The following is a 16,741-nucleotide window of genomic DNA, read 5'->3' as shown; positions in this document are numbered from 1 at the left end:
TGCATTGCTGTAATCAATAGGCGAGTGCTCTCCCACTTATTTGTGTACTCCACTTCCCTGAGAAAAGTAAGGGATGTCAGCGGGGGAGCATCTCCCACTGACACAGCGTGGTGTAGACACTGCGGTAAGTCGACCTAAGCTACGTCAACTTCTGTTTCGTTATTCACATAACTGAAATAGCGTAACTTGAGCTCACTTATCATGGTACTGTAGCTCAGCCCATAGACTCTAGATGTTAATATTGTCGGTTTAGTGCCTAGGAAGAGACTAATGTTTTTATCCCGTTCTAAAAATAGGTCCTGCTGGTACTGGTAAAACAGAATCTGTAAAGGCCCTTGGACACCAGCTGGGCCGCTTTGTTCTGGTTTTCAACTGTGGTGAAATGTTTGACTTCCAGGTATAGTATCTTTCATTTAACATGAGCACATTCTTCATTTTAAGTTACGATCTCATTAATATGCCATTTAAGCTTGTAGATTTCAAAACATGTTTGAAAGCTTGTTCCTGTATCTGGTAAAATAGATTCTGGTTTCTTTACTGTGCTTCATTGGACCTCACTACCACCCAAAGCAGAATTGGGTTAGAAGCTGCCTGCTCTGTTTTTAGACAATAATTTAGCAAGGAAAAATCTGAACTGCAAGCTTTAGGAAGGTAACTTAAAATATTTTCAAACTACAGTCTTCCATTACCATCCCCCAGTCATATTGTGTGACCAACTGAAGTAGACCTACTTTAGTAGAAATCAAGTAGATGTAACTGGCTGACTCCTAATGGATATCTTGCTGCACATACTCCTTATCTCAATGGACTGCCTGATATAGTGCAGCATCGGAACTACTTTTAAATTCTGCTACAGGCTTAGGAATGTGCTTTCAGAGATTTTAGAATTACCGGTAAGTAACAGACTTCTCTAAAGAAGAGTGGAAGTTGATTAGTAGTGCCTTATACATTCTAGAATGTGGAAGTTGGCGTTCAAAAACTGAAACATCTGAGAAACAGGAGTGGTGTGAGTGGATAGAGAAGAGTGGAGTGGTGGGTAGAGAAGTAGTTGTTTCTGTTTAAAGCATAGAGTCTTAGCATAAAGGTACACATACATTAAATAGGGGGTTAATATATGTAACCACTGTCCTATCCAGTCTATACCTGATCCACTATGTACAGGGAAGAATAACCAAGGTAACTTTGTGTGTGTGTAGAGAGAGCTTATCTTCTCTTTTTTTCTCTGCCTACAGGCAATGGGACGCATCTTTGTGGGGCTCTGTCAAGTGGGTGCATGGGGCTGCTTTGATGAGTTCAACAGACTTGAGGAGCGTATGCTTTCTGCTGTTTCTCAGCAGGTTCAGTGCATCCAGGAAGCCTTACGAGAACATTGCAATCCAAACTATGACAAGAGTATGCAATTTTGTTCATTGCTAATCGTTTTATATAGCTGTTCTGTCAAAAGAATGCCCTCACTTGCATGTCTAAAATAGGCCCTTTAGAGAAATCTACTTGATCAGTTACTCCCACATGGCCAGGGTTGTGTGGTTTGGGGTGGGGGTTGTTTTTTTTTGTTTTTTTTGTTACATTTGAAAATTTAACTTAAATATTAAACAATTTAAAGGAAGCAGCTTTCAACTGATACACAATGTTGAAAATGACTGCATAACTTTAGTGTAGTGGTAGAAAAAACTTTGACTAGTTGTACAGTAACTTCTCGCTTAACATTGTAGTTATGTTCCTGAAAAATGCGACTTTAAGTAAAACGATGTTAAGCAAATCCAATATCCCCATAAGATTTAATGTAAATGTGGGATTTAGGTTCCAGGGAAATTTTTTTCACCGCACAAAAGACTATTTATTTATTATTTATTTATATATATGCGCACATACAGTAATTTTTAAACAATTTAATACTGTACACAACGATGATTGTGAAGCTTGGTTGAGGTGGTGAAGTAAGAGAGTGGGATATTTCCCAGGGAATGCCTTACTGCTAAATGATGAACTAGAACTTGTCTGAGACCTCAAGGGTTAACATGTTGTTAAAGTAGCCTCGTACTCTACAAGGCAGTACAGTTGGAGGGTGGGGAGACAGCATGAGACAGAGAGAGACACCGTGTGTGTGTGTGAGAGAGAGAGAGAGAGACATGCACATTGCCCCTTTAAGTAAACTGAACCACTCTAAGTTCATTGCCTTTTTAAGTAGACCAGGAAGTTGAGACAGCAGCTGCTGGTACCATGCTCCCTCTGTCCTGAGCCCTGTCATGTCCCCCCGATCTATGGAAATGGGATAAGCAGGGGGAAGGAGCAGAGGAGAGGGGGAAACCCTGATATTAGCCCCCCTCTTTCCCTCCCCTCCCTGCACAGCAAGCAGGAGGCTCCTGGGAGCAGCTCCAAGGCAGAGGGCAGGAACAGCACATTGCAGTGAGGGGAGGGACAGCTGAACTGGCAATTGATAGCCTGGTGGATGGCTGCTGCACAGGGAACTTAGGAGAGTGGGGAGCTGATAGGGGGGCTGCTGGTCCACCCTGGTTCAAGCCCCCACCAGCTAGCTCCAATGGGCTGTTCTTTCTGAAAGTGGTGGACAAAGCAGGAAGCTGCCAAACAATGTTATAAGGGAGCATTGCACAACTTTAAACGAGTATGTTCTCTAACTGATCAGCAACGAAACAACGTTAACCGGAATGACTTTAAGTGAGGAGTTACTGTACCATAAACAAAACTATACAGGACACTAAAAGTGAAGTTTAAACTGCTGTAGTTGATAGCTGATTTGACTGAGACAAAATCAACTGTAACTAAAAATACTTTGTGTGTGAACTACTTTTAGCTTCTGCACCTATTACTTGTGAGCTGCTGAATAAACAAGTTAAAGTGAGCCCAGACATGGCTATCTTCATCACCATGAATCCTGGTTATGTGGGTAGATCCAATCTTCCAGACAACTTGAAGAAGCTGTTCCGTAGCTTGGCAATGATGAAGCCAGACCGCCAGCTGATTGCCCAGGTCATGTTGTACTCCCAGGGTTTCCGTACTGCTGAAGTGCTTGCCAGTAAGATTGTCCCATTCTTCAAGTAAGTACTAGTCACTTAAACAAGTCTGATTCAAACCACTAAAAAAATCACTCATGTACTTAAATTGGGAACTTAAAATGGCTCTGTAGCTAGTTTTGAAACTACCATAGCAAGAACATAGAACAGTTTTGAAACTACCATAGCAAGAACATAGAACAGTAAGCCTGCTTGACACTGTTGAACATTAGTTTTGTGATCTTAGTATGTCTAAAACTGACTCTGGAATCTTTTATCCTTAGACTCTGTGATGAGCAGCTCTCCTCTCAAAGTCATTATGACTTTGGCTTAAGAGCTTTGAAGAGTGTACTGATTAGTGCAGGAAATGTGAAGAGGGAGAGGATTCAGAAGATAAAGCGGGAGAAGGAAGAGCGTGGTGAAGTTGTTGATGAAGGGGAAATTGCTGAGAACCTACCTGAACAAGAGGTAAAACATACAGATTTTTTTTATATTGATTCACAGCAAAGGGATGATTATAGTACATATGCATGTATATGAACACTTACTGTAAAGCACCTGCTGTATCTAGCATAAACATAATCTATTTAAGTTCACAAGTTTCGTATTTACTTGAAGTCATGATATTTTAGGCTATAGGAGTGGCGGTTTCAGTATATTGAACTGAGTTTTAATCAGTGCTTGAGTTGCTGGAAGTGTCTTTCTTACAATAAAACAGAGGCACCTGATGGTTTGTGGTCATTACAAACTTTCACCACTCCTATAAAATGAGTGGTGTCCTGACTCTATTCCAAGTGGAGTAGACATTCTGAATGAACTCCTGCAGTTCACATCACTTTCAGGTAAATGTTATGTAGGCAAGTACAGTTGTCATTCCTCAACTAAGGCAATTGTATTTGACGATAGCTTAAGTATTCCCTGTATACCATCACTTTATGTTCATAATGCACTGTCATAAATGATCTTGCACAAATACAAAACTCAACATCAAGTAAGTTTTGTAGGGAATAAGAATGTCAAATGCAAACCTAGCAAATGTCAATATACAGTCTGAGTATTCAGCATGACCTGCCTGAAATATTTCCACCAATGTAACTAATGCAGATATTCATTGCTTACGGTGTATTGTCTAATCAAAACATGACATTTTCCATGTAGATTTTGATCCAGAGTGTGTGTGAAACAATGGTACCCAAACTTGTTGCAGAAGACATCCCACTGCTGTTCAGTCTCTTGTCCGATGTATTCCCTGGAGTACAGTATCACCGTGGTGAAATGACAGCCCTGCGAGAGGAGCTTAAGAAAGTGTGTCAGGAAATGTACCTTACCTATGGTGATGGAGAAGAAGTTGGTGGCATGTGGGTCGAAAAGGTACATTGTGATAGTTGTAAATCTTACAATGTGGAGTTGACAAAAGGACATGTAACACTTTGCATATTCCGTGATACAGAAATCAAATAGAACTGCTCCCCAAATAGACAGAATACCTAAAATAAGTTTCAGCTTTAAGTGATTCCAGATTAATGTTTGAATTTTAATAAATGCAAGTCTTAAGTGACAGCTCCTTCTGTTCTGTCACAGGTTCTTCAGCTGTATCAAATTACCCAGATCAATCATGGGTTGATGATGGTGGGTCCTTCTGGAAGTGGAAAGAGCATGGCTTGGAGAGTGCTGCTAAAAGCCCTGGAGCGGTTAGAGGGTGTAGAAGGTGTTGCTCACATCATTGATCCAAAAGCAATCAGCAAAGATCACCTCTATGGCACTTTGGATCCAAATACCAGAGAATGGACAGATGGATTGTTTACACATGTCCTGAGAAAGTGAGTCTTAGCCACTTTTTAACTTATATTATGTTTATTGGAGATATCCTTGGAGGATTGAGGGAAGGGGAAATTACTCTGTTTTTCAAACCTACACTAAATGCTTTCCTGAACTTAGGATCATAGACAATGTGAGAGGTGAATTGCAAAAACGACAGTGGATCATCTTTGATGGGGATGTAGATCCTGAATGGGTGGAGAACTTAAACTCCGTGTTGGATGACAACAAACTGCTGACTCTGCCCAATGGAGAACGTCTCAGCCTTCCACCAAATGTAAGGTTTCTTGTTTTTACAAACATTTCAGCATATCTAAATAGTTTTTACAAACATTTCAGCATTTCTAAATAGTTTAATCTACTGAAAATTTAATCTCTGCTGCTTTTGGTAGCTGACATGAACAGGCTCTCATCACACAACCTGTGGGCACAGAGTAAAGTTAATATTGCATCAGAGCAAAAATGATCTTATGCAATGGTCTGGTTGAATTGTTTAAAAACCCATCTGTGGTTATGGAGTTTGTCATGTCAGGTTTAACCCTACCAGAGCAGGAAACACTAGATTATAAATGAATGTCTAACTATGTGTTAACTTCATAAGGTATCTTATGTATTTTAAGACAAAACTAATTTTTATACCACCTATTGGCTTTTTGGGAGTTTAGAGAAGCATGTTAACTGAGCTTTTACAGTAACTCCTCATTTAACGTTGTAGTTATGTTCCTGAAAAATGCTACTTTATGCAAAATGATGTTAAGCGAGTCCAGTTTCCCCATAAGAATTAATGTAAATGTGGGAGAGGAGGGGCTAGGTTCCAGGGAAATGTTTTTTGCCACAAAAAAGACTTTTAAACAATTTAATACTGTATATAGCAGGGGTCTCAAACACGTGGCCCGCAAGGTTATTTTCTGAGGCCCACAAGCTCCTCACGCCCCTCCCCAAGTGTTTACCTAGAGCAGTGTGGCAGGGGGTCAGGGTTAGGCCGCGGTTTCCCATTCCCGGCCAATGGGAGATGCTGGGAGCGGTGCCTGAAGCAACAGCAATACACACCCCTGCACCTCTCCTCCCCCACATTCCAGCCACTTCCTGGAGCAGGGCAGGCAGGCACGGAGCCTGCCCTGCCCCCGGTGCGCACCGGGCTGGAGCCCGCCCCCTGAACCCCTCCTGCATCGAACTCCCTGCATTGAGCCCCTTGCTGCACCCTGACCTCCTGCCGCATCCCTCCTGCACCCTGACCCCCTTCACTGAGCGCCCATCACACCCCTCCTGCACCCCAACCCCCTTCCCTGAGCCACTTGCCACACCCAACCCCTGCCACACCCCTCCTGCACCCCACATCCCAATCCACTGCCTTGAGCTCCCTGCTGCACCCCAATCCCCTGCCCTGACCTCCTGCTGCACCCCTCATCCCTTCTGCACTCCACACCCCAACTCCCTTCCTTGAGCCCCTGCCACCCCCACACTCCTCCTGCACTCCTTGGGGGCAGGGAGGGGGCAGATTTGGGGTGGGGATTTTGGGTAAGGGGTTGGAATGGGGGCAGGGAAGCAGTGGGAAGAGACAGGGCAGGAGCGAGGCCTCATGGAAGGGGTGGAGTGGGGGCAGGGCCGAGGGCAGCGAGGGGGAGGTGTCAGTAATGCGGCCCTCGGGCCAATGTACTAGTCCTCATGTGGCCCTTGTGGTCATTTGAGTTTGAGACCCCTGGTATACAGCAATGATGATTTGTGATGTGATGTGGTGGAGTCACAGGGTGGAATATTTCCCAGGGAATGTCTTACTGCTAAATGATGAACTAGCACTGAGTCCTCCAAGGGTAAATACGTTGTTAATGTAGCTTCACACTCTACAAGGCTGCATGAATGGAGGGAGGAGACAGCATGGCAGTGGCTGCAAACATTCTCTGTGGGAACTGAATGTGATGATGAGCTCATGCTATCCCACTGGAGCGCACCACTCCCTCCACTTTCCAAAGTGTCTGGGGGAGAGGTGCATGTGTCTCTCTCACACACACACACACACACACACACACACACACACACACACACACACACACACACACTGTGTGTCTGTGTGTGACAGATACACCACTTGGGAGGCTGTGGGTGGGTGTGACACACAGACAGACACACCATCTGTGTGAAGTGCATTGCCCCTTTAAGTACGCTGACCCCACTCTAAGTACATTGCCTTTTTAAGTAGATCAGCAAGTTGATACAACAGCTGCTGCCAGCAAGCTCCCGCCATCCTGAGCCCTGTCCTGTCCCTGTTTCCCCTGCTCTCTGGAGATGGGGTACAGGAGCAAGGGGAGGGGGACACCCTAACATCAGCACCTCTCTCCTTCCCTCCATCCCTCCCTCCCGCACAGCAAGCAGGAGTCCCTGGGAGCAGCTCCAAGGCAGAGAGGAGGATCAGCCCGTGGCAGGAGGGATACCTGAACTGCCCAGCAATTGATAGCTTGTTGGGCAGCTGCGGCACAGGGAACTTAGGGGAGCTGATGGGGGGGGGGCGGTTTGCCGGTCCATCCTGGTTCCAAGCCCCCACCAGCTAGCTCCAACGAGCTGCTTTGGCAGCCACCTGCTTTGTCCACTGCTTGCAGAAAAACCTTATAAGAGAGCATTGCACAACTTTAAACAAACAGATCAGCGACGTAACAATGAAGCAATGTTAACCATGATAAGTGAGGAGTTACTGTAATAGATTCAGTGGCACATAAAATCTAACTTCTCTTAACTGTCTGCACTTTCTCTCTAGGTGCGTATCATGTTTGAGGTACAGGATCTGAAATATGCTACTCTAACCACAGTGTCAAGGTGCGGAATGGTCTGGTTCAGTGAAGATGTTCTAAGCACTGACATGATATTCAATAACTTCTTGGCCAGACTACGAAGCATCCCTCTGGATGAAGGTGAAGAGGAAGCTCAGCGCAGGCGAAAGGGCAAAGAAGATGAAGGTGAAGAAGCAGCTTCTCCAATGTTGCAGGTATAACTTGGAATGGATTGTAATACTGTGGACTGACACCAGACCCACTAAAAGTAGGAAGTGCCTCGAAAGCTTATCTTACAGGCTGTACTGAATATAAATAGAGATTGAGTTAACCAAATGTAACTTGTGTGTTGTGTTCCCCAATTAAAGTATAACACTTTGAACCCCTGCTATAGACAAACATTTTAAAATCTAGTGTTCTGACTTAAGACTACAAACCAAGTTCCTTGAACAATGCTAATGTCTTTCCCAACAGATTCAAAGAGATGCAGCAACAATTATGCAGCCCTATTTCACATCTAATGGACTGGTGACTAAAGCTCTTGAACATGCTTTCAAGTTAGAGCATATCATGGACCTGACTCGCTTGCGCTGTCTTGGTTCATTGTACTCTATGTTGCATCAGGCTTGTCGCAATGTAGCCCAGTACAACACAAACCATCCCGACTTTCCTATGCAGATTGATCAGCTGGAGCGTTATATCCAGGTAAAGTAAATACTGCAGCAAAGTGATCTGAAAGCCTAAAGATGAACACAGTTACCAGGCTCATTGAATAGTCTCCTTGTATTTTCTTCAGCTGTCCTTCGAACACAAGTAACACTTTTTTGCATTTGTGTGGACTAATCTTTCTCTTGTCTTCCATCAGAGATATCTGGTCTATGCAATACTGTGGTCACTCTCTGGAGACAGCCGTCTGAAAATGAGAGCAGAGCTGGGAGAATACATTAGGAGAATCACCACTGTACCATTGCCCACGGCACCCAACATACCCATAATTGATTATGAGGTAATAGCCTCTTGTACGTTGTATAGGTTATAAACCTAATTCCTAAGGCAACAAAACCAGAATGATGCTATTTCTAAATCAACCTCTCTCAGTGGGAGTAAATCAGTATCTCACAAGTTAGCTCAAGGCAAGCCACTCTACATTTTATTCTTTTTTTGTTTTTTTTGCTCAGTTGGTACGTAATGTACTGTGTAGTCCAAGCTGCTTCTAAATTAGTCCCACAGCATCAAATTTGCAGGTGTTAAAAGCCTAACTGAGTTCAGATTAAAGCATGAAGTTCTGTAAAATAAGGTGAGGTTGTGATGAGAACCCCATTGGAACACCTCTCTACTAAATTTGTACATTAACTGTGTTTCTGTTCACCTAGGTGTCGATTACAGGTGAATGGGTCCCATGGCAGTCCAAGGTTCCTCAGATTGAAGTTGAGACACACAAGGTTGCTGCTCCTGATGTTGTGGTACCAACCCTAGATACTGTCCGCCATGAAGCTTTGCTGTATACTTGGCTAGCGGAACACAAACCCCTGGTGCTCTGTGGCCCACCAGGTTCTGGAAAGACTATGACCCTTTTCAGTGCTCTCCGAGCCCTCCCTGATATGGAGGTAACTGTTCTGTTTCTATGTAGGTTATTGAATAATAGCAAATTTATAACAAGTAAAAGCTGCCTACCAGGTTTACTCTGATTACTGCAACACCTTTCTACTTAGATGGCAAAAACTTCATTGTATCAGAGCTCTTTGCCCATCTTAATGAATGTATCCTTGTAATACTCTGTGAGGTATAAAGACTATCTGTCAATTGGGAGTGGAAACTGAAGCAGAAATCAGTGACTTGCCCATAGTCACCAGGAAGATCTAGACTCTTCCTAACTCCAGGAGTCCCTTCACTTCAAGGCCATCTGTTCTTCCTTTCTAACTAGCAGCAGTAGTACTGGCTTTTTTTCCCCCCACTTGTTGAGTATTAAATCAAAAGTATTTTGAGTTCAAGTAGCTGTTCCATCTAGGTACGAGTGTTTAAACTAGTTAACAGTGATGAGAGACAGTATGGGTACAAGTGGGTACAACTGGCACATAACAGACTTTGATGGCTAAGTCTATAAGGAATTTTACATATCTGTAGTGAGCCAGATACTTGTGTAGACAGCATCCAGTGATCAGTATCTAGTCAACATACAGCATATATTTTCAATCTGAAGGCCAAGTTGTGGCATATATTGGTCACTGAGGAATGATAATCTACTGAAACTGGTTCTAAGACTTTAAGCTATTAAAATGTATCCAGTGTCTTCATGGATTTACCTGTTTCGTGTGCGTGCGCGCGCACACACACACACACACTTTTTTTTTTCTTTAAGGTGGTCGGACTTAACTTCTCTAGTGCTACTACCCCAGAGCTACTTTTGAAAACTTTTGATCATTACTGTGAGTACAGGCATACACCTAATGGAGTGGTGCTGGCTCCGGTGCAGCTAGGAAAGTGGTTGGTGCTGTTCTGTGATGAAATCAACTTGCCAGATATGGATAAGTATGGCACGCAGAGAGTCATATCCTTCATTAGACAGGTTTGTTTTATTGTGAAACTAAGGGTTATACTATTATTCTATTATGGAAACTTTCTTATATTAAAACAATTCCCTCATTCAGATGGTGGAACATGGAGGCTTCTACCGTACATCGGATCAGACCTGGGTGAAATTAGAGAGGATTCAGTTTGTTGGAGCTTGTAACCCACCTACCGATCCTGGAAGGAAACCACTTTCACATAAGTAAATACTATTCTGAAGCTACTAAACTATAATGGAGTATCTGATGCCTTTACATTCTAATGCTGGAATCCAGTTTGTAGTGTCAAATATTGGTTTAAAAATACCTTGCATCCAAAAGAGCTGCTCATTAACGGTCCAGCAAGCTCCTGTTGATCGTCAATAAGTCTTGAAGCACTGGAAGTTCTGAAGACTGGAAGAAAGCTGATAAATGCCGGTTTTTAAAAAGGGTAAATGGGATGACCTAGATCCCAGCCAAAATAATGGAGTAGCTGATACAGGACTTGATTGTTAAACAACTAAGAGTGCAATGTAACTAATACAAATCAACATGGGTTTATGGAAAATAGATCCTGTCAAACTAACTTTGTTGTTTTTGATGAGATTGCAAGTTTAGCTGATAAAAGTAATAGAGTTGATATAATATACTCACTTAGGTAAGGCATTTGACCTGGTACTGCATGACAATTTGATTTAAATAATAAAAACAAACTAGAATGATATAAAAGCAATGTGGCACACATTAAATGGATTAAAAACTGGCTAACTGATAAGTCTCAAAATGTAACTGTTAACAGGGAGCCATTATTGAGTGGGCTTGTTTCCAGAAGGGTTGTGCAGGGACTGGTTCTTGAATACATGATATAACGTCTTTATCAATTACCTGGAAGAGAACAAAATAATCACTGACTGTTTGCAGAGGACCCAAAAATGGGAGGATGGTAAAGAATGAGAACAGGTCACTGATTCACAGCAAGCAGTTAATATTCATTTTAATAAAGATAAATGTACATGTATACATCTAGGAACAAAGAATGTTGGCCACACTTACAGGTTGGGGGTCTCTATTCTGAGAGAGGTTTGAGGATCATGGTGGATAATCAGTTAAAGTTGAGCTCCCCTCTGAACATGTAACACTGAGGCCAAAAGAGCTAATGCTATCATGGGATGCTTAAATGGGGACAAAATAGGAATAAAGAGGCTTATTTGATCTCTGGATTTGGCACTGATGTGACCACTGCTGGAATCTGTGTCCAGTTCTGGTGCCCACCATTCAACAAAAATGTTGACAAATTGAAGAGTTCAGAGAAGAGCCACAAGAATGATAAAGGATTAGAAAACCTGCTTTTATAATGATGGACTCAAAATGCTCAAGCTATTTAGCTTAACAAGGTTAAGGAGGGACTTGATTGGTCTGTAAGTACCTATGTGGGAAACAAATATTTAATAATAGGCTCTTCAGCTTCCAGCCCCTGGATCAAGTTATACCTTTCTTTGCTAGACTGAAGCTAGACAAATTCAGACTGTAAACAAGGCATACATTTTTAACAGTGAGAGTAATTAGTCATTGGAATAACTTACCGAGGGTGGATTCTGTATCATTCACAATTTTTAAATCAAGATAGTAGCATTTTTTTCTAAAAGATGCCTTGGGAATTATTTGGGGAAATTCTACCGTCTGTATTATATGGGAGGTTAGACTAGATTTCTTCTGGCCTTAGAATCTATGAATAACACAGACTGTACTCCATTCACATTCCTGTACTTCAAAGAGGACTTTGTATTAGCCAGCAGGGTCGCGGCTAATGTGAGTGCTGAACATTACTCACTTCAGAGGCTGAGAATGCTATTATGAAATTAAGTTATTTTTACCCTATGAAACAAGCAGCTTGGATCAGAAACAAAACAATATGATTTGATATTGCAGAGTACAAGTCAGTAATTGACTCTGCTACTTTGACTTTTAGTGGATTAATTTGAGGTGAAATCTCCACTGAGGATTGCAGTTGTTTTGAATATTGAAAATAGATAGGTCAGATCTAGTCTAGCTGAGTTGGATGAAATCTTTCCTGGTATGAACACTAAGCTATTGGACCTCTTTCAGGTTTTTACGCCATGTCCCTGTGGTGTATGTGGACTATCCTGGACCAGCGTCACTTACTCAGATCTATGGAACATTCAATCGTGCAATGCTGAGGCTTATCCCATCGCTCCGCACATATGCAGAACCTCTTACTGCTGCCATGGTAGAGTTCTACACAATGTCACAGGTAACTTACTCTACACACTGTCCCAACTTCTGCTGACTAGTCCTCTTTCCTTGTTACTGTGCCACTTCTAGATAAATCCCCAGTGCTTTTTGTCTTGGCCTGCTTACCCTGTTTTTATTAGCAGTTGTGAGATGGGGGCATGAGAAGCATTGTTTGCATGTTAATTATTGTTGCACAACTTTATCCCATTAGACACCATACCCAGTGGGTTTTTTTTAATTTTTAGGAGAGGTTCACCCAGGACACACAGCCACACTACATCTATTCACCTCGTGAAATGACTCGATGGGTGAGAGGTATCTTTGAAGCCTTAAGACCATTAGAAACCTTATCTGTTGAAGGCCTTATTAGGATTTGGGCACACGAAGCCTTGCGTCTCTTCCAAGACAGGTAAAGAAACTATGGAAATAGTATTAAAAGTACAAATTGATCTTTTTCTCAACTCTTTCCGGAGACTTTCCTTTAAAACAAGTCGAGGCCCAAGTTGAATTCTAATTTGATTCCAGATTGCTCTTTTAGATGTATAAGTATAAACACTTACAGGGGCTCAGCTGGGCAGAATACTCAAGTAGTTTAAATGCCAAACTCACTTTTTTTTTTTGTCAGTGATTTCAACTCCAGACTGATGGCTCATTCATTTATCTGCTTGTAGCACAAAACTGTCTTACTGGGCAGGTGTGTGAGGTGAAGTATAGACTGCCTACAAAGACCACAGGATTATAGTTCACCTCAAATTTAAAGGTGGTGAAAACAAATAACTTGAAAAGGCTCGGCCAATCTCAGTAGGCCCCTTTCTTTAATTGTTGCATTTGAGATTGAGGGATTTTATCAAATGCACATTGAGACTTTTTCCAAAAATGGACCTTAAATTGTTACAATTACACTGAAAGGCTTTTCCCCTTGCTCCTTTCTCACATCTTCAGGATTTGTCAATTTGAAATTGCACTTGCACTTGCTATACAAATGAACAACAGTTTAAGTTAATAAAATAAGTGCCACCTTGAAAGGCTTATATGCAAAACCAAAATGTGAAGAATAATACCTTTGTAGATTTGAAATCTAGTCCTCTAAGCTCAGGGCAAGAGAAGTGTCTGTTGGATTGCTAAGTAGTTCCAAGTAGATAGAACTGACCCATATTTACAATAGTATTACTCTTTGCCTTAACTTGCTATTTATAGTACTTGGCGTGTCCTTCACATATATCTGTTTTTAATAGGCGTTGCTTGTAACTGTCTCTGTGTCTGTCTCTCTCTCTCTCTCTCTCTTTCTCTCTCTCTAGACTTGTGGAAGATGAGGAGAGACGTTGGACTGATGAAAACATTGATATGGTAGCTCTGAAACATTTCCCCAACATAGACAAAGAGAAAGCTATGATCAGACCCATCTTGTACAGCAACTGGCTGTCAAAGGTAAAGAGCAGTATCTCAACAGAAGAATTGCCATGGACAGACTCAGACACTAAGTATCCTATTAAGAGAGTGAATCTTTGCCCACCTCCTCTCTTAGTGGAGGTGGTCCACACTAACCACCTCCACTTAGTGGAGGCTGGTCCACACTAAGAAGCGGGGTCGAACTAGGGTACGCAAATTCAGCTACGTGAATAGCGTAGCTGAATTCGAAGTACCCTAGTTCGAACTACTCACCCGTCCAGACGCCGCGGAATCGAAATCCGCGGCTCCAAGGTCGACTCCACCAGCGCCTTTTGCAGTGGTGGAGTACCGGAGTTCGAACTATCGCTTCCGGAGTTCGAACTATCGCGTCCAGATTAGACGCGATAGTTCGAACTCCGAGAAGTTGAACTCACCGGGTCGACCCGGCTCGTAAGTGTAGACTAGCCCCTTAGGCAGCACTTCTTCTAGTGAACTAAGCGCAGTCCATGCTATGATAGAATTTACCTTTGACAATAAGGATTGCTAACCATTTGAAGTTGGTAACCAAACACATTTGACGCACCATGCCATGATGGGTATCCAGCACATAGCAAAATCTATCCAGATACCAACGAAATAGAACTGTGAATTTGAAGGCAGAGCATATACCCAAACTGGGACTCCTCTACAATACTGAGGGTAACAATTGCAGAAAGTATCCTGTGGTCTTGGACTAGTGCAGTTAGGAGATGTAGGTTGTCTTTTTGGTTTGTTTAACAAATAAGCCAATGGTGTCTGTAACCACACCGGATAACTAATGACTCAAAGAAGTGCCATCCACTGAGTTACAAGCTTCGTTTCCTAGCATCCCGGGGTTTCCTTGGTCTCCCAAGTGGTGGTAGTCAGATCATTGTGTAGCTTGACCTGAGATATGACCCAAGTTGGTATTATTGTGGAGTACAAGCATATTCAATCTTGTATCTGGCTGTCTGCTTTCAGAACAATAAATGCCTATAGTCATCTCATAACAAACAGTAGTGCATGATCAATAAACTGTTCGTGGCCTTAGGACTCCTCCATCCCCCCCAATCCTTTATATGGCCTCAACTGTTGCAGCTGACTTCAAGAAACAATTGTGTAATGCTAATATGTGGTTGTAAAGCTCGTCACTCTGAATGTTTAAGGGTTTGCTTTTCAGTGTCCAAGCAGGTATTCATAAATCTACTGCTGTGCCTGCTGGGCTAAATGCTCTCCTGTCTGTTTAGACTTAACATACATGCACCAAGTGTATTTTCATAAGTGCATTAGGTAACATAACTCAAATCAAGAATTTGCAGTGATGGTACAACTGCCAAGGAGGAGTACAAATACCTGTCTACCTGGGAATTTTCTGGCACTTATGGAATATGCTGACTTATATTGCCTCTTAAAGTAGCAACAGATCCTTTAAATGCCTTTACAGTGGCTCTGCAGACATGATGCACAAATAGAAAATGCATCAGATTTAAGTGCAGCATCTGAGCTGGTGTGCAAACTAGTTTTTCAACTTAAGGTGAAAGTCTGAACTGCGCTGCTAAGAGGCATAGCACAGAACTCCTAGCCAAGGGGGGAGTGGGGCAGGGGGAACTTGAGGTAGCTTTGAGCCTTAATGGGTTGTATAAATTGTGCAAGACAGTTCTCAGGTGCCTGCAGAAATTCTGGGCAGCACTGCTGCCGTCGCATGTAACATTACAGGTCCTGCCTGTAGCACATGCTACATCAGAGTCTGAGGGGGGTCCCTGTGGCTATCATCAATTCTTGAGTTGGGAATTTGTGTCACTCCAGCCCCTATATCCAGCACAGAGGGGTCAGCAGAGTGAGAATCTCTCCCTTAGTCTTAAATTCTAGACTGTTAGATCTTTTGCTTACATATTGGCCTCTTTATTCTAGGATTATATCCCAGTGGATCAGGAAGAGCTGAGAGACTATGTAAAAGCCAGGCTGAAAGTGTTTTATGAAGAAGAACTTGATGTGCCACTAGTGTTGTTCAGTGAAGTTTTGGATCATGTGCTAAGAATTGACCGGTAAGCTGAATTTCCAACTCCTGGGTTTGTCTAGTTTGAATTATAAAACAAATCTGTATTCAGATTTATCCAGAATCAGAGCCGGCTCCAGCTTTTCTGCCGCCTCAAGCGACAAAAGAAGAAAACAAACAAAAAACAAACCAACAAAAAAAAAGACGAGCAGCGGCACTTTGGCGGCAGCTCAATCGCTCTGCTTCTTGGGCAGTGGATCCTCCCTCTCTTCCTCTTCAGCAGCAATTCAGTGGCAGCTCAAAGAGGAAGAGAGAGAATGAGGAACCCGCCACCGAATTTCCACCAAAGACCCGGACGACCCGCCCCGATACCAGACCAGAGTGCCACCCCTTTGAATTGGCCACCCCAAACACTTGCTTGCTACACTGGTTCCTGGAGCCGGCCCTGTCCAGAATGGCACACCAGTTTGTTCTGGTGTTCTACGAGGGAGAGGCATTCTGTAAAGGGGGCACTGCAAGGTTGGAATTGTAGCAGTAGACTGAGAAATATTGCCAGTGGTCACTTCAGTGTGCCCCCAAACCAGTCACTGTACTAAAAAAAAATACAGGTTAAGTTTGCAAGGAAAGGAGGTTTGGAAATGTTGTGGCTAATTCACAATTTATCAAGCAGTAAATTTACTTGAAGTACCAATCTCTTTCAGAATCTTCCGCCAGCCTCAGGGTCACTTGCTTCTCATTGGAGTTAGTGGAGCTGGAAAAACTACTCTCTCACGATTTGTGGCTTGGATGAATGGTTTAAGTGTTTACCAAATAAAGGTTGGTTTAGTTCTATCACTCAACAAAAAAATTGACTGTTAAAGCTTTCAGTTGTCTGTCAGATATTCTATCTTTGGTAAGATAAATGTATAAACAAGTCATTGTGAGGGAGGATAAGGGCTAAAAAAGATC

At 42.6% G+C, this 16,741-nt stretch overlaps 1 protein-coding gene across 2 annotated transcripts in view; it reads left to right on the top strand.

Moving 5' to 3' along the window:
- LOC120403790 (cytoplasmic dynein 1 heavy chain 1-like) overlaps nt 1–16,741 on the top strand; it is a 90,140-nt gene that overhangs the window by 43,527 nt on the left and 29,872 nt on the right. For both annotated transcript variants that reach the window (XM_039535446.1, XM_039535448.1), the window contains exons 28-45: nt 297–397; nt 1,233–1,392; nt 2,813–3,056; nt 3,296–3,479; nt 4,170–4,382; nt 4,593–4,831; nt 4,950–5,106; nt 7,579–7,806; nt 8,066–8,296; nt 8,457–8,597; nt 8,965–9,198; nt 9,951–10,157; nt 10,240–10,361; nt 12,244–12,409; nt 12,636–12,799; nt 13,689–13,818; nt 15,709–15,842; nt 16,495–16,609. In XM_039535446.1, coding sequence (XP_039391380.1) covers nt 297–397; nt 1,233–1,392; nt 2,813–3,056; nt 3,296–3,479; nt 4,170–4,382; nt 4,593–4,831; nt 4,950–5,106; nt 7,579–7,806; nt 8,066–8,296; nt 8,457–8,597; nt 8,965–9,198; nt 9,951–10,157; nt 10,240–10,361; nt 12,244–12,409; nt 12,636–12,799; nt 13,689–13,818; nt 15,709–15,842; nt 16,495–16,609 — 3,170 coding nt within the window. The remainder of the gene's footprint in view (nt 1–296; nt 398–1,232; nt 1,393–2,812; nt 3,057–3,295; nt 3,480–4,169; nt 4,383–4,592; nt 4,832–4,949; nt 5,107–7,578; nt 7,807–8,065; nt 8,297–8,456; nt 8,598–8,964; nt 9,199–9,950; nt 10,158–10,239; nt 10,362–12,243; nt 12,410–12,635; nt 12,800–13,688; nt 13,819–15,708; nt 15,843–16,494; nt 16,610–16,741) is intronic.

Source organism: Mauremys reevesii, linkage group 4 (assembly GCF_016161935.1).
Source record: "Mauremys reevesii isolate NIE-2019 linkage group 4, ASM1616193v1, whole genome shotgun sequence".
Taxonomy (NCBI): Eukaryota; Metazoa; Chordata; order Testudines; family Geoemydidae; genus Mauremys; species Mauremys reevesii.
Note: the sequence above shows the minus strand (reverse complement) of the source record. Positions and strands in the feature narration are given on the sequence as shown.